We start from the raw sequence: 24908 nt of genomic DNA on the forward strand, positions 1-24908 counted from the left end.
CTATTTCTCCATGCCACTTTCCACACAGACCAAGCCCCCTGTCACTCAAAGAGGTGTCACTCAAAGAGGTGTCACTCAATGAAAATGTTCCACCATTTTTTATTTCACCTTTGTTTAACCAGGGAGGCCAGTTGAGAACAAGTTCTCATTTACAACTGCTACCTGGCCAAGATAAAGCAAAGCAGTGTGACACAAACAACAACACAAAGTTACACATGGAATAAACAAATGTACAGTCAATAACACATTAGAAAAGTCTATATACAGTGTGTGCAAATGAGGTAAGATTAGGGAGGTAAGGCAATAAATAGGCTGTAGTGGTGAAGTAATAACGATTTAGCAATTAAACACTGGAGTGATAGATGTGCAGAAGATGAATGTGCAAGTCGAGATGCTGGGGTGCAAAGGAGAAAAAAATATATGGGGATGAGGTAGTTGGATGGGCTATTTACAGGTGGGCTATGTACATGTGCAATGATAGGCAAGCTGCTCTGACAGCTGATGCTTAAAGTTAGTGAGGGAGATATGAGTCTCCAGGTTCAGTGATTTTTGCAATTCGTTCCAGTCATTGGCAGCAGAGAACTGGAAAGAAAGGCGGCCAAAGGCGGAATTGGCTTTGGGGGTGACCAGTGAAATATACCTGCTGGAGGGCGTGCTACGGGTGGGTGCTGCTATGGTGACCAGTGAGCTCAGATAAGGCGGGGCTTTACCTAGTAAAGTCTTATAGATGATCAGGAGCTAGTGGGTATGGCAACGAATATGAAGCGAGGGCCATCCAACGAGAGCATACAGGTCGCAGTGGTGGGTAGTATTTGGGGCTTTGGTGACAAAACAGATGGCACTGTGATAGACTGCATCCAATTTGCTGCGTAGAGTGTTGGAGGCTATTTTGTAAATGACATCGCCAAAGTCAAGGATCGGTAGGATAGTCAGTTTTACGAGGGTAGGTTTGGCAACATGAGTGAAGGATGCTTTGTTGCGAAATAGGAAGCCGATTCTAGATTTAATTTTGGATTGGAGATGTTTGATGTGAGTCTGGAAGGAGAGTTTACAGTCTAACCAGACACCTAGATACTTGCAGTTGTCCACATACTGTCCACAAGTCAGAACCGTCCAGAGTAGTGACGCTGGACGGGTGGGCAGATGCGGGCAGCGATCGGTTGAAGACCATGCATTTAGTTCTACTTGCATTTAAGAGCAGTTGGAGGCCACGGAAGGAGAGTTGTATGGCATTGAAGCTCGTCTGGAGGTTAGTTAACACAGTGTCCAAAGAAGGGCCAGAAGTATACAGAATGGTGTTGTCTGCGTAGAGGTGGCTCAGAGAATCACCAGCAGCAAGAGCGACATCATTGATGTATACAGAGAAGAGAGTCGGCCCGGGAATTTAACCCTGTGGCACCCCATAGAGACTGCCAGAGGTCCGGACAACAGGCCCTCCGATTAGACATACTGAACGCTGTCTGAGAAGTAGTTGGTGAACCAGGTGAGGCAGTCATTTGAGAAACGAAGGCTGTTGAGTCTGCCGATAAGATTGTGGTGATTGACAGAGTCGAAAGCCTTGGCCAGGTCGTTGAATACGGCTGCATAGTATTGTCTTTTATCGATGGCGGTTATGATATTGTTTAGGACCTTGAGCGTGGCTGAGGTGCACCCATGACCAGCTCGGAAACCAGATTGCATAGCGGAGAAGGTAAGGTGGGATCTGGTCGGTGATCTGTTTGTTAACTTGGCTTTCGAAGACCTTAGAAAGGCAGGGTAGGATAGATATAGGTGTATAACAGTTTGGGTCTAGAGTGTCTCCCCCTTTGAAGAGGGGGATGACCGCAGCAGCTTTCCAATCTTTGGGGGATCTCAGACGATATGAAAGAGAAGTTGAACAGGCTAGTAATAGGGGTTGCAACAATTTTGGGCAGATCATTTTAGAAAGAGAGGGTCCAGATTGTCTAGCCCAGCTGATTTGTAGGGGTCCAGATTTTGCAACTCTTTCAAAACATCTGATTTGGGTGTCTGGATTTGGGTGAAGGAGAAATGGGGGAGGCTTGGGCAAGTTGCTGTGGGGGGTGCAGGGCTGTTGACCGGGGTAGGGGTAGCCAGGTAGAAAGCATGGCCAGCCGTAGAAAAATGCTTACTGAAATTCTCAATTATTGTGGATTTATCGGTGACAGTGTTTCCTAGCCACAGTGCAGTGGGCAGCTGGGAGGAGGTGCTCTTATTCTCCATGGACTTTACAGTCCCAGAACTTTTTGGAGTTTGTGCTACAGGATGCTAATTTCTGTTTGAAAAAGCTAGCCTTTGCTTTCCTAACTGCCTGTGTATATTGTTTCCTAACTTCCCTGAAAAGTTGCGTATCGCGGGGGCTATTCGATGCTAATGCAGTACCCCACAGGATGTTTTTGTGCTGGCCAAGGGCAATCAGGTGTGAACCAAGGGCTATATCTGTTCTTGGTTCTACATTTTTTTGAATGGGGCATGCTTATTTAAGATGGTGAGGAAAGAACTTTTAAAGAATAACCAGGCATCCTCTACCAACGGAATGAGGTCAATATCTTTCCAGGATACCCGGGCCAGGTTGATTAGAAAGGCCTGCTCAATGAAGTGTTTTAGGGAGCGTTTGACAGTGATGAGGGGTGGTTGTTTGACCGCAGACCCATTACGGACGCAGGCAATGAGGCAGTGATCGCTGAGATCCTGGTTGAAGACAGCAGAGGTGTATTTGGAGGGCAGGTTGGTTAGGATGATATCTATGAGGGTGCCCGTGTTTACGGATTTGGGGTTGTACCTGGTAGGTTCATTGATAATTTGTGTGAGATTGGGGACATCTAGGTTAGATTGTAGGACGGCCGGGGTGTTAAGCATGTCCCAGTTTAGGTCACCTAGCAGAACGAACTCTGAAGATAGATGGGGGGCAATCAATTCACATATGGTGTCCAGGGCACAACTGGGGGCTGAAGGGGGTCTATAACAAGCGGCAACGGTGAGAGACTTTTTTTCTGGAAAGGTGGATTTTTAAAAGTAGAAGATCGATTTTGTTTGGGCACAGACCTGGATAGTATGGCAGAACTCTGCAGGCTATCTCTGCAGTAGAATGCAACTCCGCCCCCTTTAGCAGTTCTATCTTGTCGGAAAGGATTGTAGGTGGCCTAGGACATCCGGGTTGGCATAGTGTGCTAAAGCAGTGAATAAAACAAACTTAGGGAGGACGCTTCTAATGTTAACATGCATGAAACCAAGGCTTTTACGGTTACAGAAGTCAACAAATGAGAGCGCCTGGGGAATGGGAGTGGAGCTAGGCACTGTAGGGCTTATATTAACCTCTACATCAGAGGAACAGGGGAGGAGTAGGATAATGGTACGGCTAAAGGCTATGAGAACTGGTCGTCTAGTGCATTCAGAACAGAGAGTAAAAGGAGCAGGTTTCTGGGCGCGCAAGAATAGATTCAAGGCAAAATGTACAGACAAGGGTATGGTAGGATGTGAATACAGTGGAGGTAAACCTAGGCATTGAGTGACGATGAGAGAGGTTTTGTCTCTAGAGACACCATTTAAACCAGGTGAGATAGTCAAAGATTATAGGGTAACCTAGGAAACACTGACCAACACTTTGGTTCCTACCCTGTCACAATAACTCCTCCCTGGCTTTCTGAGTTTGTTGTCATGTCAAACACTGTATTCAAAGAGCCCAATATTATAATCTATGTTAAGGCTGTCGCTCTCCTCATCCTCAGATGAGGTGAGGAGAGAAGGATCTTCAGACCAAAATGCGGTTTGCGGGAAATAAGCCATCTTTTATTTTATAAACGACAAAACTGAATAATGATGGCAACAAGAAAACAAACACTTTAACAAACTTACAAAATAACAAAACGACGTAGAACGAGACCTGAACATAAACTTACATAACTGAACGTAAACTCACGAACAGGAAACAGACGACATCGAAACGTAATGAACAGCCAAACAGTCCCATATGTGAAAATACATCGAACACGAGAGACATCACAGGAGACAATCACCCACAAACAAACAGTGAGAACGCCCTACCTAAATATGACTCTTAATTAGAGGAAAACGCAAACCACCTGCCTCTAATCAAGAGCCATACCAGGTAACCCAAAACCAACATAGAAACAGATAACATAGACTGCCCACCCAAAACACATGCCCTGACCATAAACACATAAAAAACAACATAAAACAGGTCAGGACTGTTACAGAACCCCCCCCTCAAGGTGCGAACGCCGGGCGCACCAGCACAAAGTTCAGGGGAGGGTCTGGGTGGGCAGTTGACCACGGTGGTGGCTCCGGCTCAGGACGCTCTCCCCACACCACCATAGTCACTCCCCTCTTCTGTCTACCCCTTCCACTGACCACCCTAAAACTACCTTCCCCTAAATAAACAGCCAGCACCGGGACAAGGGGCAGCACCGGGACAAGGGGCAGCACCGGGACAAGGGGCAGCACCGGGACAAGGGGCAGCACCGGGACAAGGGGCAGCACCGGGACAAGGACCAGCACCGGGACAAGGGGCAGCACCGGGACAAGGGGCAGCACCGGGACAAGGGGCAGCACCGGGACAAGGGGCAGCACCGGGACAAGGGGCAGCACCGGGACAAGGGGCAGATCCCGGCTGAAGGACTCTGGCAGGTCCCGTTTGGACGGCTCTGGCAGGTCCTGGCTGGACGGCTCTGGCAGGTCCTGGCTGGACGGCTCTGGCAGGTCCTGGCTGGACGGCTCTGGCAGGTCCTGGCTGGACGGCTCTGGCAGGTCATAGCAGGATGGCTCTGGCAGGTCCTGGCTGGACGGCTCTGGCAGGTCCTGGCTGGACGGCTCTGGCAGGTCCTGGCTGGACGGCTCTGGCAGGTCCTGGCTGGACGGCTCTGGCAGGTCCTGGCTGGACGGCTCTGGCAGGTCCTGGCTGGACGACTCTGGCTGGTCATGGCAGGACGACTCTGGCAGATCCTGTCTGGTTGGCGGCTCTGGCAGATCCTGTCTGGTTGGCGCCTCTGGCAGATCCTGTCTGGTTGGCGGCTCTGGCGGATCCTGTCTGGTTGGCGGCTCTGGCGGATCCTGTCTGGCGGGCGGCTCTAGCGGCTCCTGTCTGGCGGGCGGCTCTAGCGGCTCCTGTCTGGCGGACGGCTCTGTAGGCTCATGGCAGACGGGCGGCTTTGCAGGCTCATGACAGACGGGCGGCTTTGCAGGCTCATGGCAGACGGATGGCTCATACGGCGCTGGGGAGACGGATGGCTCATACGGCGCTGGGGAGACGGATGGCTCAGATGGCGCTGGGGAGACGGATGGCTCAGATGGCGCTGGGGAGACGGATGGCTCAGATGGCGCTGGGGAGACGGATGGCTCTGTAGGAAGGAGAAGGAGAGACAGCCTGGTGCGTGGTCTAGGCACTGGCTGCGCTGGAGAGGAGGAAACAGCAGGAGAGAGAACCCGGAGAGACAGCCTGGTACGGGGGGCTGCCACCGGAGGACTGGTACATGGAGGTGGCACCGGGTCTACCGGACCGTGAAGGAGGACACGTGCTCTTGAGCACCGAGCCTCCCCAACCCTACCAGGTTGAATGATCCCCGTAGCCCTGCCAGTGCAGCGAGGTGGAATAGCCCGCACTGGCCTATGCAGGCGAACCGGGGACACCACCTGTAAGGCTGGTGCCATGTACGCCGGCCCGAGGAGACGTACTGGAGGCCAGATACGTTGGGCCGGCTTCATGACATCCGGCTCGATGCCCAACCTAGCCCTCCCAGTGCGGCAAGGTGGAATAGCCCGCACTGGGCTATGCAGGCGAACCGGGGACACCACCTGTAAGGCTGGTGCCATGTACGCCGGCCCGAGGAGACGTACTGGAGGCCAGATACGTTGGGCCGGCTTCATGACATCCGGCTCGATGCCCAACCTAGCCCTCCCAGTGCGGCAAGGTGGAATAGCCCGCACTGGGCTAAGCACGCGTACTGGGGACACCGTGCGCTTTACCGCATAACACGGTGTCTTACCAGTACGACGCCTTCTACCTCCACGGTAAGCACGGGGAGTTGGCTCGGGTATCCTACCCGGCTTTGCCACACTCCTCGTCGCCCCCCCCCAAGAAATGTTTTGGTCTGACTCACGGGCTCCCAACCGCGTCGTCGCGCTGCCTCCTCATACCAGCGCCTCTCAGCCTTCGCTGCTTCCAACTCCTCCTTTGGACGGCGATATTCCCCTGGTTGAGCCCAAGGTCCTCTACCGTCCAGGATCTCCTCCCAAGTCCAGAAGTCCTTGTTGCTCCGTAGAGCATTCCCATACCGCTTGGTCTTAGCGTGGTGGGTGATTCTGTTAAGGCTGTCGCTCTCCTCATCCTCAGATGAGGTGAGGAGAGAAGGATCTTCAGACCAAAATGCGGTTTGCGGGAAATAAGCCATCTTTTATTTTATAAACGACAAAACTGAATAATGATGGCAACAAGAAAACAAACACTTTAACAAACTTACAAAATAACAAAACGACGTAGAACGAGACCTGAACATAAACTTACATAACTGAACGTAAACTCACGAACAGGAAACAGACGACATCGAAACGTAATGAACAGCCAAACAGTCCCATATGTGAAAATACATCGAACACGAGAGACATCACAGGAGACAATCACCCACAAACAAACAGTGAGAACGCCCTACCTAAATATGACTCTTAATTAGAGGAAAACGCAAACCACCTGCCTCTAATCAAGAGCCATACCAGGTAACCCAAAACCAACATAGAAACAGATAACATAGACTGCCCACCCAAAACACATGCCCTGACCATAAACACATAAAAAACAACATAAAACAGGTCAGGACTGTTACAATCTAACTATAGAATTTGAATAATCATTATATTTCCATGATTTCAACAGTTCACACAAGTGTTCACTCAAGTCGCAAGTCAAATAGTAATTGCAATATTTGGTTAAAAATAAGGCATAGTTTTTTTGCCCATATCGTGCAGTCCTAAATTGAAGTCTGAAAATGATCTCAAATTAGTGCAGGAAATGCATTTTATTTTTGAAAAAGCTGAAAATAATTTTGGGTTTAAGTTTAATTGAACAGTATAAAACAATGAGAATAGAGAAAGACACCTTGAAATCACTTAGAATGTACAGTGCACGAATAACTCATCAAGCAAAATGAAAGCACACTTTTATCATTGAAAAACAAAACACCATCAAATACCATCATACCATAATTTAATACCATCATATAATATCCCAATATTGGGATATTATATTTTGGCCATATCGCCCAGCCCTATCAATAGCCTTCCCTCACTTTACCCTGCAACCTGCTACTATGACCAAAAATTGAGAGAGAGAGAGAGAGAGAGAGAGAGAGAGAGAGAGAGAGAGAGAGAGAGAGAGAGAGAGAGAGAGAGAGAGAGAGAGAGAGAGAGAGAGGCCGGTGGAGGGGTTTGACGGCTGGAGATGGCTGTGATTTTTCCCAGGCTCCCAAGGGGCACAGGAAGAGACGGCATTGTATTCTGACAACGCCGCCTGTGAAAAGCACTGTGTGTGTGTGTATCTCATGATTTTACATGTGGAATATCACACAATTTCACATGTGTAATTTCATGTTATCACATTAACTTCACATAACATAACATGATCACATGAAAACACACACACTTCACATGTGATCACGTGAAATTCATGTGGTTTTTCTGTAAGGGGTGTGTTTGCGTGTGTGTGTGTGTAAAGAGGCTCAGTGGTTCCTCTCTGTTTCAGTGCGTCTAGGCAGGGTGTTTAACCACCTACACTGCACTGTACTTCAGGTGGATGAGGAGAATAGAGGAGGTTAGGAGAAAAATGGAAAGAGAGAGAGAGACAGAGAGAGAGAAAGGGGGAAAAAGGGGTATTTAAGGTATAGCTGTGATATCAAAGGACCATGCAATGCTTACTGGCACGGAACTCAGATCTGGGCTGGAGAGGGGGGAGTGGGGGATATTGAGTGGTGATGACAGGAGAACACAAATACACAGATCACTGTTCTACTCTTCATGGAGCAAAAGAGAAGGAAAGAGAGAGAGAGAGACAGAGAGAGAGAGAGAGAGAGAGAGACAGATGTAAATATCTCCATTGCATCATGGTATGATAAATTAGATACACAGTAGAGATTCTGACTAGACCGACTATAACTCCAGGAACTAGAGGAACGGTTGAGATTCTCTTCCATCAAGCAGAGAGGGCGCGAGAGAGGAAGAGAGGGAAAGAGAGAGAGCGAGTGAGGCGAAGAGAGGGAAAGAGAGAGACAGAGAGAGAGTGAGAGAGGAAGAGAAGGAAAGAGAGAGAGTGAGATAGGAAGAGAGGGAAGGAGAGAGAGAGAGAGAGAGAGAGAGTGAGAGAGGAAGAGAAGGAAAGAGAGAGAGTGAGATAGGAAGAGAGGGAAGGAGAGAGAGAGAGAGAGAGAGAGAGTGAGAGAGGAAGAGAGGGAAAGAGAGAGACCGAGAGGGAATGAGAGAGGAAGAGAGTGAAAGAGAGAGACAGAAAGAGAGTGAGAGAGGAAGAGAGGGAAAGATGGAAAGCAACAGGGTGGTATGTTTGAGGTTGGTAAGGCATATAAGGGAGGAAATAACCACTGCATACACACACAGACGCACACACAGACACGCAGGTGCAACAACACAGAATAAAGAGCTACTTGTGTGAGGTACGGTTGAGGGTTTGTGTCCAGTGCTGGAGGTTTCAGAGGAAACAGAGGGAGAATGCAGTCAGAAAAGAAGGAAGGAGGGAGAAGGTAGAAAGAGAAAGGATAAGAGTGGAGAAGTAGAAGTTCTCTTCATTTACATAATCCACCTTCATTATAATCACTATAGTTACTACTAGAGTTACTCTGCTGCTCTTTTCATATAGGGGCCTCAACTCAAATAATGTTGTCCTGTTTATAGGCCTATGTACAGTATGTGCGTGTGTGCGTGTGTGTGTGTGTGTGTGTGTGTGTGTGTGTGTGATGTCACTAGTTTGGCAGTATAGAGAGTCAGGGAGGAGGAATTTGGGGATCTGGGATAACGGGAAACAAAGTGTGGATTTTCAGCCAAGGAACTCCAGGAAGCACGGAAATTCTATCTGATACAGTGTCTAGGGGAGGGGAAACACTGACGCACCGGGGGGAACTAAAACAACGCAATACCGACCACATCACGCTATTGTGTCACCAACCTTGAAATAAAACACACACATACACAAGCTTGTCCACACAAACCCACACCAATAAATACAGTGTTTTTCAGTTATCAAATGCAAACACACACACACACACACACACACACACACACACACACACACACACACACACACACACACACACACACACACACACACACACACACACACACACACACACACACACACACACACACACACACACACACACACACACACACACACACACACACACCTGTTGCTGCTGGAGGTGCAGTAGGTCCACTGGGCTGATCTCCCCATTGGTGTCTCCGTTGGACCCGCCTTCTCTCCCTCCCCCGCCATCCGATTGGCTGCTGAGGTTGCTGACTCCGTTCTGATTGGAGGTCGTAGTTCGAATGGTCTCAGAGGCTGATTCCACCATCATCACGTGGCACCTGGGAGCGAGGGAGGAGAGAGAAAGACAAACAGAGATTAGGTGACGGTGAACGAGTGCATTCATGGCAGTGTGAGCTGTGTTCTGGAGCCTGGGTCAACAAACAAAAGAGAGAGAGAGAGAGAGAGAGAGAGAGAGAGAGAGAGAGAGAGAGAGAGAGAGAGAGAGAGAGAGAGAGAGAGAGAGAGAGAGAGAGAGAGAGAGAGAGAGAGAGAGAGAGAATGAGAGAGAGAGAGAATGAGAGGGAGAGAGAGAATGAAACAGAGAATGAGAGGGAGAGAGAATGAAACAGAGAATGAGAGAGAAAGAAAGAGAGAGTGAGAGATATAGATAGAGAGAGAATGAGAGAGAGAGCGAGAGATAGAATGAAATAGAGAATGAGAGAGAGAATGAAATAGAGAATAAGAGAGAATGAGAGAGAGAATAAAATAGAGAATGAGAGAGAGAATGAGAGAAAGAGAATGAGAGAGAGAGAATGAAATAGAGAATGAGAGAGAGAGAGAGAAAGAGAATAAAATAGAGAATGAGAGAGAGAATGAGAGAGAGAGAGAGAGAGAGAGAGATAATGAAATAGAGAATGAGAGAGAGAGAATGAAATAGAGAATGAGAGAGAATGAGAGAGAGAGAATAAAATAGAGAATGAGAGAGAGAGAATGAGAGAGAGAATGAGAGAGAGAATGAGGGAAAGAGAATGAAATAGAGAATGAGAGAGAGAGAGAGAGAGAGAATGAGAGAGAGAGAATGAAATAGAGAATGAGAGAGAGAGAGAAAGACAATAGAAAGAAGAGGACACAGTGGTGCTCACACACAGATTTGACTGTAGGGCCAGGGGTGAGGGGATGGGGGTGAGTGAGAAGGTGATATATGTGTGAAGAGGGACCAAAGGTAAGGGGGGAGGAGAGGGCAGGAGAGGACAAGGGAGGAGGGAAGGAAGGAAGAGGGCAGCCTGAGGTTTGGGCCTGTAGGTCTACCTGTAAATGTCAGGGAGGGGCTGTAGGGAGGGGAGATGCTTCAGTGTGATTTGAGGTTGTCAGCTGATGTTGTGGTGAACCAAAACAGTTTGTACTTTACACCACATACTCATGACTAAGGAGCACATACACAGCCTTTTGTTTTTCCACAAGCATATATTCCATTAGCAGCGCCACCAGCGCTCTCACCTGCTCTTGTCTCAGAGAAAAATAAAACATTCATTCTCTCCGAAGGCAGGTGGAACACACACACAGACACACAGGGTTTCTCACACAATGGGTGGAATGCCCCCTGGCAGAAGCAAACACAGAGAAAGTTTATTTCTAAAACTGGTAGCAGAAATCAGTGATTGGGCTCATCATTAACAGTTCACAGGCCCAGCTCATCTGAAGCTTGTTGTGTTTTCCAAACGTCTCTCTCTCTTGTTCCTTCACTTTCTCTCTGTTTCTGTCTCTCCTTCCCACTCTCCCACGCTCACGCTTTCCCTTAACGATGGCAAATGCCTCCCCGCTCCTTGTGTTAGCGAGCTTTGTATTTTCAAAAACAACAACAAACTCAGGAGGGGCGCATTTTGTTGTGTTTGTCGAAGGAGAGCGTTCTAATTAGAGGGACCCTAAGAACACGCATCAAACATCCTCCCCTCAAAGACAACCCTGCTCTGTACACACACACACACACACACACACACACACACACACACACACACACACACACACACACACACACACGCACACACACACACACGCACACACACACACACACGTTCGCGCACAGCATATCTGGTTATTGTCAAAAGTTGTGCTTTTCGACAGACGGCTATTGGAGTTGTGTGGCTCTTTAAGCCTTGTCTCTATCTCTCAATTCAATTCAATTAAAGGGGCTTTATTTGCATGGGAAACATATGTTTACATTGCCAAAGCAATTGAAATAGATAATAAACAAAAGTGAAATAAACAATAAAAAATGAACAGTTAACATAATACTCACAAAAGGTTCCAACAGAATAAAGACATTACAAATGTCATATTATGTCTATTATTATGTCTATATAAAGTGTTGTAATGATATGCAAATAGTTAAAGTACAAAAGGGAAAATAAATAAACATGAAGGTTGTATTTACAATGGTGTTTGTTCTTCACTGGTTGCCCTTTTCTTGTAGCAACAGGTCACAAATCTTGCTGCTGTGATGGCACACTGTGGTATTTCACCCAGTAGATATGGGAGTTTATCAAAATTGGATTTGTTTTCAAATTATTTGTGGATCTGTGTAATCTGAGAGAAATATGTGTCTATAATATGGTAATACATTTGGCAGGAGGTTAGGAAGTGCAGCTCAGTTTCCACCTCATTTTGTGGGCAGTGTGCACATAGCCTGTCTTCTCTTGAGAGCCAGGTCTGCCTATGGCGGCCTTTCGCAATAGCAATGCTATGTTCACTGAGTCTGTACATAGTCAAAGCTTTCGTTAAGTTTGGGTCAGTCACGGTGGTCAGGTATTCTGCCACTGTGTACTCTCTGTTAAGGGCTAAATAGCATTCTAGTTTGCTCAGTTTTTTTGTAAATTCATTCCAATGTGTCAAGTAATTATCTTTTTGTTTTCTAATGATTTGCTTGGGTCTAATTGTGTTGCTGTCCTGGGGCTCTGTGGCGTCTGTTTGTGTTTGTGAACAGAGCCCCAGGACCAGCTTGCTTAGGGGACTCTTCTCCGGGTTCATCTCTCTGTAGGAGAGTCTCATTTTGATGTTTGTCCAATTTTGGGGATTTTTGTTTGGTGAGGGGACCCCAGACCACACAACCATAAAAGTCAATGGGTTCTATAACGGATTCAAGTATTTTTATTGATCCTAATTGGTATGTCGAATTTTATGTTCATTTTGATGGCATAGGAGGCTTTTCTTACATTGTCTCTCAGATCGTTCACAGCTTTGTGGAAGTTACCTGTGGCGCTGATGTTAAGACCGAGGTATGTATAGTTTTTTGTGTGCTCTAGGGCAACGGTGTCTAGATGGAATTTGTATTCGTGGTCCTGGCAACTGGACCTTTTTTGGAACACCATTATTATTGTCTTACTGAGATTTACTGTCAGGGCCCAGGTCTGGCAGAATCTGTGAAGAAGATTTAGGTGCTGCTGTAGGCCCTCCTTGGTTGGGGACAGAAGCACCAGATCATCAGCAAACAGTAGACATTTGACTACTGTCAACAGTTTGGACACACCTACTCATTCCAGGGTTTTCTTAATTTTTACTATTTTTTACATTGTAGAATAATAATGAAGACAGCAAAACTATGAAATAACACATGGAATCGTGTAGTAACCAAAAAAGTGTTAAACAATTCAAAATATATTTTATATTTGAGATTCTTCAAAGTAGCCACCCCTTGCCTTGATGACAGCTTTTGAGTCAACGAGGGGCACAATCTTTGTCTTTCGTGTGTCCTCAGTGGATGTGTGGGGGTTGTCAGGAGAGCAATCAGGGGAGATGACAGGGGGGCAGTTAGGAGGAGGTGGGATTATTGTCTTTTATTTTTTGGCTTCAGAAGTAGGTTCAGACTGAACATTACTCACTCAGTGTTGTGTTGGGTGGTATTTCCAGGTTGTGTTTCTTCTGCAGGTTTTGGTATGTTAGAAGTTTTGTTTTTGATAGTCCTCGGTAGTAATAGTCCATTCAAGTAATTTTGTCCAAATCAAGGTATTAGGTCTGGAATTTTGATTTGGATTGAAGGTTTTGATGTTAAGGTTAGTATCCTGTATAAGTCCTTGTGAAAAAATTCAAGTTTAACTACATTTATCCAACTCTAATTATATATTTTTGCAGAAGAACTCAGGAGCCCATGAGCTCAATCTCTCTCTCTCTCTCTCTCTCTCTCTCTCTCTCTCTCTCTCTCTCTCTCTCTCTCTCTCTCTCTCTCTCTCTCTCTCTCTCTCTCTCTCTCTCTCTCTCTCTCTCTCTCTCTCTCTCTCTCTCTCTCTCTCAGTTATGTGTGGCCAGTAGTCTCCCTCCCTCCCTCCAGAACAGGTGTAGTAGCTGCTCCTATGCTGCATTAGAAGGTCTTTAAGGGTCTTCAGGCACAGATTGAGTTTCCTCCAGACTGTACAGCTCATTGACTTCATCCCACAGCAGACGCTTCATATGCCTCTCTAACCATGAATCACTGTCTACTAGCTATCACTGCCTCTCTCTCTACCGCATACCTCCAGGAGTGGAAGAGATAGAGAGAAAGAGAGAGAGAGTTTGCAGAGAGAGTATGGAGGTGAACGAGGGTTGAAGGAGGGACCTGTCACTTTTATACAGGTAGACACACGCGTACGCATGAACAATCACACACACACAGGGCTGTGTGGTACACTATGGTGCTCTAACGGGTGTGTACTATGTCATATCCTGTAATGGGTGTATATAGCTATAGTAATAGGAGGTCAGAGCAGAGGCACAGGCATAAATCTACCTTTGATTAGAGCTGTGAGACAGACAACGCAGCACACACACACCGTTTTAAGTGTTTCTGGCAGAGCAGAAGAGCTTCCTGTGCAGAGGCCTGCCCTGACCTGTTACACACGCACGCACGCACGCACGCACGCACACACACACACACACACACACACACACACACACACACACACACACACACACACACACACACCCCAAACCCCCTGCAGCTGAACCCCTGTCCTGAGCGAGAGCAGGAAAAGGCATTCCCACTACCCTGGAGAGAGGGAGGGATGGATAGATGGAGGGAGGAAGAGGGAGGGAGGGAGAGAAAGGGAGGAGGTGTACAGATCAGAGAGATACATCATGTGTTTGGGATAGAGGGGGAATAAAGTGTTCTTCTCCCTTTTAGTTGGGATGGAGGAGAAGAGAGAGGATGGGACTGAACATGCCACAGCTATAGGACAGCGAGAGAGAGAGAGAGAGAGAGAGAGAGAGAGAGAGAGAGAGAGAGAGAGAGAGAGAGAGAGAGAGAGAGAGACACCCTGCTAGAGTAATATACGCTGACACACACTTCTCTCTGTTTCTCTCTCTAGTATGAACAGGTCCTCATGTGTAATTGATGAAGCTGGGTGGATCTTCCAATATGTCCTGTTGCTACAGGTAGCTGCTGCAACGGCTCCTTGGTAAGAACTAGGGTTGCAAATCTACCAGTCATTTACCAAAGTTAATGGATTCATCTGCAATCTATGGTAACTTTGGTAATTTATACTTGAATGACTTAAAACAAAAGTATTCATATAAAGTATTAATTGTATCTATTATAATTGTATCTACCATATGGTCTATCCACTAGACCAGAGCTCTCCAGTCCTGTTCCTGGAGAACTACCGTCCTGTAGGTTTAAGCTCCAAATCTAATCTATCGCGCAGGTGATTGTAATAATTATCTGGTTGATAAACTGAATCAGGTTAGTTACAACTGGCGTTGGAGAGAAATTCTGCAGCGGGGTAGTTCTCCAGGAACAGGACTGGAGAGCCCTGGTCTAGTGGATAGACCATATGGTTCCGGGTAGTTCTCCAGGAACAGGACTGGAGAGCCCTGGTCTAGTGGATAGACCATATGGTTCCGGGTAGTTCTCCAGGAACAGGACTGGAGAGCCCTGGTCTAGTGGATAGACCATATGGTTCCGGGTAGTTCTCCAGGAACAGGATTGGAGAGCCCTGGTCTAGTGGATAGACCATATGGTTCCGGGTAGTTCTCCAGGAACAGGATTGGAGAGCCCTGGTCTAGTGGATAGACCATATGGTTCCGGGTAGTTCTCCAGGAACAGGATTGGAGAGCCCTGGTCTAGTGGATAGACCATATGGTTCGGGGTAGTTCTCCAGGAACAGGACTGGAGAGCCCTGGTCTAGTGGATAGACTATATGGTTCGGGGTAGTTCTCCAGGAACAGGACTGGAGAGCCCTGGTCTAGTGGATAGACCATATGGTTCAGGGTAGTTCTCCAGGAACAGGACTGGAGAGCCCTGGTCTAGTGGATAGACCATATGGTTCGGGATAGTTCTCCAGGAACAGGACTGGAGAGCCCTGGTCTAGTGGATAGACCATATGGTTCGGGGTAGTTCTCCAGGAACAGGACTGGAGAGCCCTGGTCTAGTGGATAGACCATATGGTTCAAGAGAAAACAGCCTCAATGAAAAAAGCATCTAATCAATAATGGCATTATTTTCAATTAACTCTGCAACTCTTTCAACTATTGCCATTTTTCACAACTGCCAGCAGTTCAACACCAAAACATTTAAAACAGACATATTGACATAGTAAAATAAATAAAAGTCTATAAAAAATAATATAAAGGATATTTAATGCTTTAATCCTCCTATTAAACACCAAAGGTTTTCCCTATGTTGAAGGTTTATATTTCGGATAATGTTTTACAGCTTTGTAATTCAATGTTTATTTAAAATCATATTTATTTTATTATTTTATATATTTTATGTGATAAGGCCACACACAGGGCCAGAGACAATTACAGACACCTGTGATAATCTGAAGTACACAAAAAGGCCACTAGATGTCCTCTTACAAAGGTAAAAAAAACTTGAAAGCTAAAACATTTCCATTAATATACCTTCCCTTTACAACCCTAGTAAGAATCTCCTAAAAGGCCTTGTACAGCACCACGTAGGGAGGAGACGGGTGGCTGGCACTGATAACCCTGTAGGAGTGATCAACACTCATAAAATGGTTATCAGATCAGGTCTGGTCTCCCAGCCCTATCCCTCCGTAATGCCATCTCTTCCCTGTCCTACGGCTCACAATACCACGATCACTGGCTAGCTGTCTGGGAGCAATGGAGACAGGACAGTATCCTTCCAGAACTTTCTCTTCATTATCATAACTCTCTCTCACACACACTGTCACACACTGTCACACACTGTCAGATACATTCTCTCAGGAGGCAGACAGGTTGTTGACAAACTGGTTAAGATTTGCAGCTCCAGAACAGGAATGAAGTGTAGGTTTTAGTCAACTACACACATCACAGCTTGAAGTAATACAACAGTACTGACCACTAGAACCATATATATGTAAGACACCAATATGCTGTCCCAATACACTACAACATATTACAACAAAAACCATGTGATAGTACACAATGTAATCCCCCTGCTAACCTTTGCTCCAAATCCTAACCCATTGTCAGTTTTAATTTTTTTACCTTAATCTTTCCCTCGCTTTCGTCTTTCTTTGTCTTCTTCTATCTCATCCCTTGTTCTCTTTCAGGACAGGTTCAGATGCCTCTCTGTGCACATCTCTGATTGGCTCAACTCCTGCACACCTGCAGTCAACTCCTCCCCCTCCCCGTATGTGTGTGTTTGTGTGTGTGTGTATATGTGAAGTGTATGCGTGTGTGTGTATGTATGTCTGTGTGTGTGTTTACAGCAGCTTACTGGGTTATTAAGTCTTTATCATGTTAAGCCTCATGTGGGAATATTTATACTGCTCCCTGAATGCCTGTTTCCCCGCCTTGCATCAGCTCCCAGGAACGCTGCTTATTAATACAGGGAACCAGGGAGGGAGGAGGAGGGAGGGGTGTGGGGGGAGTAGGGTCTGTGCCAACACATCTCCACATCTCTCTCTGTCTGTCACTCTCTCTCTCTCTCTCTCTCTCTCTCTCATTGTCTATCAGCACACCGGCTTTACCTTTTTCAGTCTATGCCCCCTTCTCTTTCTGTTTTTTTCTCCTTATCTGTCTCCCGCTCTCTCTCTTTCAGGCCACTGAAACAGAGCTCCTCAGTGGAGTGTGCAGATTACAGTTCTGCTCTACTACAAACATACAAACTGAAACTCAGTCACAGGTGTGTGTGTGTGTGTGTGTGTGTGTGTGTGTGTGTGTGTGTGTGTGTGTGTGTGTGTGTGTGTGTGTGTGTGTGTGTGTGTGTGTGTGAGCACGCGTACTGGATCTCAAGTCTGAGGTCCACTAGAGCATCTTTAACCCTGGTAAATATAAACGCCACAGCATTTAGATAACCCAGTCACCCAACTCATGCAGATAATACCATAAACACACTCTCACCCAAACACTAGTCCCTAAGGGCAGCTAGAAAAAGCCACATATTGAGAACCTACCACCAGCATGAAGGCTGCTCTGCTCTCCAGCATTCTGCTGTGTTGTCAGGCTTCTTCTATATTTTCTTAAACAGAGAGTGCATTCCAGAAATGTGTATCTAAAATAAACAAACAGCTTTGTGTTTGACTGCAGTTTTCTCTACTCTGAGACCTGTACGTGTATGTGCGTACATGCGGGTGTGTAGATAAATGAATGCCGGTTCTTTGTTTGTTTGAGTCACCAGAGGAAGGACAGGGTGTGTTTATGTGAGCTAGACCGCAGGCCAGAGGGCAGGTGTCTGTATGTGTGTTTGTGTATATGTGAGAGAGAATAGTGTGTCCATATGGGCTGTCTCTGGCCAGTAAACCTGTATTTCCCTCTCTGCCCTGCACTTCCCCTGTATCCTGCCTGTCCCATCACCATCAAAGGCCTCAGGCTTCCCTCTCGCGTCCATTCAGCCTGCTGATCCTCCCTAACCTCTCCACTCTCCTCCCCCTGCTCCCCATTAGGACAGGCTGGAATGTTCTGACAGTAAAGGAGAGATCCTTGCTTGAAGACTGCTTAGCTGGGCACTCAACCATTCCTCTTTTATACGGGGGGGGGGGGGGGGGGGGGGGGGCGCTCTGGGGATACACAGAGATGCACGCACGGACACACACACAGGCTCTCTCTAGCCGTGGCACACTGCTACACTTGGCATTATTTTTCTGTGTGTGTGCTCAACCACCCAAAAGACCAACACTGCAGCACAGTCGACTACCTCTCCTCCCTGCTCCCGTCCTCCTCTCCTCCCTGCTCCCGTCCTCCTCTCCTCTGTCAATGGGAATAAAGAAAGGAAGAGGAAAAAGAGAATATCTGCGTGGCATTTTTGAGCTGCTGAAGATTAGCTTCAATAAAAGAAGATGAGGTCAGAGGAAAGCAGAAATCACCAAACACACACTTGGCCAGGTACTCATCCACTCACTCCCTCTTTCATTATTCAGACATCGCTCTCTCTCCCCCTCTCTTCTTTGCTCATCTGCTACAGTGTGGATATCCCTTCATTCAGCCCAGCTGTCTCTTTAGCGAGTTGATTGGTTGATAGCAGCCATATAGCCACAAGCTAAAGGCCAACGCTAGCTGTCTCAGGCTGCACTGGCCCCTCTAAAACACTAGCAAGTTAGCCTTTAGCGCACGGCTAAGCTAATGCTAGCTATCGCAGGCTCTGTTGGCTTATAACCAGTGCTAGCAGGTGAGCTGAATTAGCTGCCAGACAGACAGGAGTTAGCAGAGAGCTACGGGTCAAGGGTTTTCAGGCCGGCTGGATGGCTTCAAAGGGCCTCAGGCCTAGAGAGAGACAGGCTGTACTGGCCTCTTCCCAGCCTTACCCAGCTGATTTAGTCTAACATATAAAGGTCTTTCTATAAACTAGTGTACCAGCGAGGATTTCCTACACTAGACACCTTGTTTCAGCAGTTGATAAGTCAATGTGATAATCTGCCAATGTTTTTCATGTCATTACATGAAGATATAAGGGGGATCATAGCTATATTCAATCAAATTAAAGTTGATTTAAACCTATTTCTAACCCTTTATCATGGTTGGTGTCTTGACGGATTTATATCATATATTAATCATTAATCAGTTAAATTGAACATTGAACTTGAACCCTGTAAGAATCCTGGATCTAGCTGTTGGACAGCTTTTTGTATAGAGATCTCAGAAATGTAGTGTAACTATGTCTCCTTATGCTGAAAACAGTTTAATGGACACACAAATCCTAAATGATGTATGCGATTGCAAAATCGAATGCTTCTAACCAAAAGAGTCACCTTACCTTAATACTTAAAACCTAAATCCTAGCTGTCATTAACATGATTCTTCAGTAATTATGCATAATATTGGATGTGCATTTGGTGTCCAGCTGATTAGTTAAGCGTGATATTTTCACACGTCATCATCTGATCCAGGAAGTTATTTTCTGAATGACAGTCAAGTAACGAACAGCTGTTGTGATTGCGCATGTGATGCAACAACCTCTCAAGTACTGGAAAACAAGTATACACAAGGAATGTCAAGAATATCTTGGTGTCTCATTCGTTATGCCGGTGAAGACAGTTGTGCCTGGATCAACATTGGATCTGACATCTAACATCCCTAGCTAATGTATGTTGATCAGTCACAGTCAATCGATGTTTGAAAAGTCATAGTCATTCGATCAATAATATAATAAAACTCTTAGCAACATGTTTTACATTTAATTTACAATCTGTAGAAACTATGAGAATAGAAATGTTGATAGCTTTTGTGAAACATCACAGCAGTTGAAAATTATATGGCAAATATGTCACATCATATAAATCCAATATGGATAGTGTTAAGAGATAGATGGGAGGGTTTGAGGTGTAGCTGAAGGATGGGACTAGATGGTCTTCAGAGATAGATGGGGGGGTTTGAGGTGTTGCTGAAGGATGGGACTAGATGGTCTTCAGAGATAGATGGGAGGGTTTGAGGTGTAGCTGAAGGATGGGACTAGATGGTCTTCAGAGATAGATGGGAGGGTTTGAGGTGTAGCTGAAGGATGGGACTAGATGGTCTTCAGAGATAGATGGGAGGGTTTGAGGGGAGCTGAAGGATGGGACTAGATGGTCTTCAGAGATAGATGGGAGGGTTTGAGGGGAGCTGAAGGATGGGACTAGATGGTCTTCAGAGATAGATGGGAGGGTTTGAGGTGTAGCTGAAGGATGGGACTAGATGGTCTTCAGAGATAGATGGGAGGGTTTGAGGTGTAGCTGAAGGATGGGACTAGATGGTCTTCAGAGATAGATGGGAGGGTTTGAGGTGTAGCTGAAGGATGGGACTAGATGGTCTTCGGAGATAGATGGGAGGGTTTGAGGTGTAGCTGAAGGATGGGACTAGATGGTCTTCAGAGATAGATGGGAGGGTTTGAGGTGTAGCTGAAGGATGGGACTAGATGGTCTTCAGAGATAGATGGGAGGGTTTGAGGTGTAGCTGAAGGATGGGACTAGATGGTCTTCAGAGATAGATGGGAGGGTTTGAGGGGAGCTGAAGGATGGGACTAAAAACAACCAAAAGATAACTACTGTAAATATAATGTGTCCGTAAAATGTATATAGTATGTATAAGCTGGACGTAGAAGCCTAAGTGTTGTTGTTCATTAGTTTACTCCAATTAGGGGAGGAGTGGTGGGGTTAGGGGAAAATAATAAAGGAAAATACATTAAAAAATATATATATACAGTACAAATCAAAAGTTTGGACACACCTATTCATTCAAGCATTTTTCTTTCTTTTTACTATTTTCTACATTGTAGAATAGTGAAGACATCAAAACTATGAAACACATACGGAATCATGTAGTAACCAAAAAAGTATATTTTAGATTTTAGATTCTTGAAAGTAGCCACCCATTGCCTTGATGAAAGCTTTGCACACTCTTGGCATTCAATCTTGGCAAGCAGATTCATGAGGTAGTCACCTGGAATGCTTATCCAACAGTCTTGAAGGAGTTCCCACATATGCTGAGCACTTGTTGGCTGCTTTTCCTTCATTCTGCAGTCCAACTCATCCAAAAACATCTCAATTGGGTTGAGGTCGGGTGATTGTGGAGGCCAGGTCATCTGATGCAGCACTCCAGTACTCTCCTTTTTGGTCAAATAGCCCATACACAGCCTGGATGTGTGTTGGTTCATTGTCCTGTTGAAAAACAAATGATAGTTCCACTAAGCGCAAACCAGATGGGATGGCGTATCGCTACAGAATGCTGTGGTAGCCATGCTGGTTAAATGTACCTTGAATTCTAAATAAATCACTGACAGTGTCACCAGCAAAGTACCCCCACACCATCACACCTCTGACTCCATGCTTCACAGTGGGGACCACACATGTGGAGATCATTCGTTCACCTACTCTGTGTCTCACAAAGACACGGCGGTTGAAACCAAACATATCAAATTTGGACTCATCAGACCAAAGAACAGATTTCCACTGGTCTAATGTCCATTTCTCGTGTTTCTTGGCCCAAGCAAGTCTCTTCTTCTTATTGGTGTCCTTTAGTAGTGTTTTTTTTCCAGCAATTCAACCATGAAGGCCTGATTCAAGCAGTCTCCTCTGAACTGTTGATGTTGAGATGTGTCTGTTACTTGAACTTTGTGAAGCATTTATCTGGGCTGCAATCTGAGGTGCAGTTAATTGCCGATTTCTGAGGCTCTAATGAACTTATCCTCTGCAGCAGAGGTAACTCTGGGTCTTCCATTCCTGTGGCGGTCCTCATGAAAGCCAGTTTCATCATAGCGCTTGATGGTTTTTGCGACTGCACTTGAAGAAACTTTCAAAGTTCTTGAAATGTTCCGTATTGACTGACCTTCATGTCTTAAAGTAATGATAGACTCTCCTCCCTTTCTGCATCCTTTGACTCTCTATGTCCCCTATCCTCCAGGCCGGCTCGGTCCTCCCCTCCTGCTCCGTGGCTCGACGACTCATTGCGAGCTCACAGAACAGGGCTCCGGGCAGCCGAGCGGAAATGGAGGAAAACTCGCCTCCCTGCGGACCTGGCATCCTTTCACTCCCTCCTCTCTACATTCTCCTCTTCTGTCTCTGCTGCTAAAGCCAATTTCTACCACTCTAAATTCCAAGCATCTGCCTCTAACCCTAGGAAGCTCTTTGCCACCTTCTCCTCCCTCCTGAATCCTCCTCCCCCTCCTCCCTCTCTGCTGATGACTTCGTCAACCATTTTGAAAAGAAGGTCGACGACATCCGATCCTCGTTTGCTAAGTCAAACGACACCGCTGGTTCTGCTCACACTGCCCTACCCTGTGCTTTGACCTCTTTCTCCCCTCTCTCTCCAGATGAAATCTCGCGTCTTGTGACGGCCGGCCGCTCAACAACCTGCCCGCTTGACCCTATCCCCTCCTCTCTTCTCCAGACCATTTCCGGAGACCTTCTCCCTTACCTCACCTCGCTCATCAACTCATCCTTGACCGCTGGCTACGTCCCTTCCGTCTTCAAGAGAGCGAGAGTTGCACCCCTTCTGAAAAAACCTACACTCGATCCCTCTGATGTCAACAACTACAGACCAGTATCCCTTCTTTCTTTTCTCTCCAAAACTCTTGAACGTGCCGTCCTTGGCCAGCTCTCCTGCTATCTCTCTCAGAATGACCTTCTTGATCCAAATCAGTCAGGTTTCAAGACTAGTCATTCAACTGAGACTGCTCTTCTCTTGTGTCACGGAGGCGCTCCGCACTGCTAAAGCTAACTCTCTCTCCTCTGCTCTCATCCTTCTAGACCTATCGGCTGCCTTTGATACTGTGAACCATCAGATCCTCCTCTCCACCCTCTCCGAGCTGGGCATCTCCGGCGCGGCCCACGCTTGGATTGCGTCCTACCTGACAGGTCGCTCCTACCAGCTGGCGTGGCGAGAATCTGTCTCCGCACCACGTGCTCTCACCACTGGTGTCCCCCAGGGCTCTGTTCTAGGCCCTCTCCTAGTCTCGCTATACACCAAGTCACTTGGCTCTGTCATATCCTCACATGGTTTCTCCTATCATTGCTATGCAGACGATACACAATTAATCTTCTCCTTTCCCCCCTCTGATAACCAGGTGGTGAATCGCATCTCTGCATGTCTGGCAGACATATCAGTGTGGATGACGGATCACCACCTCAAGCTGAACCTCGGCAAGACGGAGCTGCTCTTCCTCCCGGGGAAGGACTGCCCGTTCCATGATCTCGCCATCACGGTTGACAACTCCATTGTGTCCTCCTCCCAGAGTGCTAAGAACCTTGGCGTGATCCTGGACAACACCCTGTCGTTCTCAACTAATATCAAGGCGGTGACCCGTTCCTGTAGGTTCATGCTCTACAACATTCACAGAGTACGACCCTGCCTCACGCAGGAAGCGGCGCAGGTCCTAATCCAGGCACTTGTCATCTCCCGTCTGGATTACTGCAACTCGCTGTTGGCTGGGCTCCCTGCCTGTGCCATTAAACCCCTACAACTCATCCAGAACGCCGCAGCCCGTCTGGTGTTCAACTTTCCCAAGTTCTCTCACGTCACCCCGCTCCTCCGCTCTCTCCACTGGCTTCCAGTTGAAGCTCGCATCCGCTACAAGACCATGGTGCTTGCCTACGGAGCTGTGAGGGGAACGGCACCTCCGTACCTTCAGGCTCTGATCAGGCCCTACACCCAAACAAGGGCACTGCGTTCATCCACCTCTGGCCTGCTCGCCTCCCTACCTCTGAGGAAGTACAGTTCCCGCTCAGCCCAGTCAAAACTGTTCGCTGCTCTGGCACCCCAATGGTGGAACAAACTCCCTCACGACGCCAGGTCAGCGGAGTCAATCACCACCTTCCGGAGACACCTGAAACCCCACCTCTTTAAGGAATACCTATGATAGGATAAAGTAATCCTTCTAACCCCCCCCCACCCCCTTAAAAGAGTTTGATGCACTATTGTAAAGTGGTTGTTCCACTGGATATCATAAGGTGAATGCACCAATTTGTAAGTCGCTCTGGATAAGAGCGTCTGCTAAATGACTTAAATGTAAATGTAATAGACTGCCATTTCTCTTTGCTTATTTGAGGTGTTCTTGCCATAATAAGGACTTGGTCTTTTACCAAATAGGGCTGTCTTCTGTATACCACCTCTACCTTGTGACAACACAACTGATTGGTTCAAACACATTAAGAAGGAAAGAAATTCCACAAATGAACTTTTAACAAGGCACACCTGTTAATTGAAATTCATTCCAAGTGACTACCTCATGAAGCTTGTTGAAAGAATGCCAAGTGTGCAAAGCTGTCATCAAGGCAAAGGGTGGCTACTTTGAAGAATCTAAAATATAAAGTATATTTTGATTTGTTGAACACTTTTTTGGTTACCACATGGTTCCATATGTGTTATTTCATAGTTTTGATGTCTTCACTATTATTTTAGAATGTAGGAAACAGTAAAAATAAAGAAAAACCCTTGAATAAGTAGGTGTGTCCAAACTTTTGACTGGTAATGTATATATATATATACTCTCTACTCTACTCAGCAAACTGGATGCAGTTTATCACAGTGCCATCCGTTTTGTTACTAAAGCACCTTATACGACCCACCACTGCGACCTGTATGCCCTAGTCGGCTGGCCCTCGCTACATGTTCGTCGTCAGACCCACTGGCTCCAGGTCATCTACAAGGCTATGCTAGGTAAAGTGCCGCCTTATCTCAGTTCACTGGTCACGATGGCTACACCCACCCGTAGCACGCGCTCCAGCAGGTGTATCTCACTGATCATCCCTAAAGCCAAAACCTC

General features: G+C 46.6%; 1 protein-coding gene across 6 annotated transcripts in view; it reads right to left on the reverse strand.

The window, feature by feature from the left end:
- Window positions 1–24908, reverse strand: part of LOC129815194 (forkhead box protein P4-like) — a 202600-nt gene that overhangs the window by 113753 nt on the left and 63939 nt on the right. For all 6 annotated transcript variants that reach the window (XM_055868702.1, XM_055868706.1, XM_055868705.1 and 3 more), the window contains exon 2: window positions 9417–9597. In XM_055868702.1, the coding sequence (XP_055724677.1) occupies window positions 9417–9587 (171 nt within the window). In that variant the 5' untranslated portion in view covers window positions 9588–9597. The remainder of the gene's footprint in view (window positions 1–9416; window positions 9598–24908) is intronic.

This window comes from Salvelinus fontinalis, chromosome 18 (assembly GCF_029448725.1).
Source record: "Salvelinus fontinalis isolate EN_2023a chromosome 18, ASM2944872v1, whole genome shotgun sequence".
In the NCBI taxonomy this organism is placed as follows: domain Eukaryota; kingdom Metazoa; phylum Chordata; class Actinopteri; order Salmoniformes; family Salmonidae; genus Salvelinus; species Salvelinus fontinalis.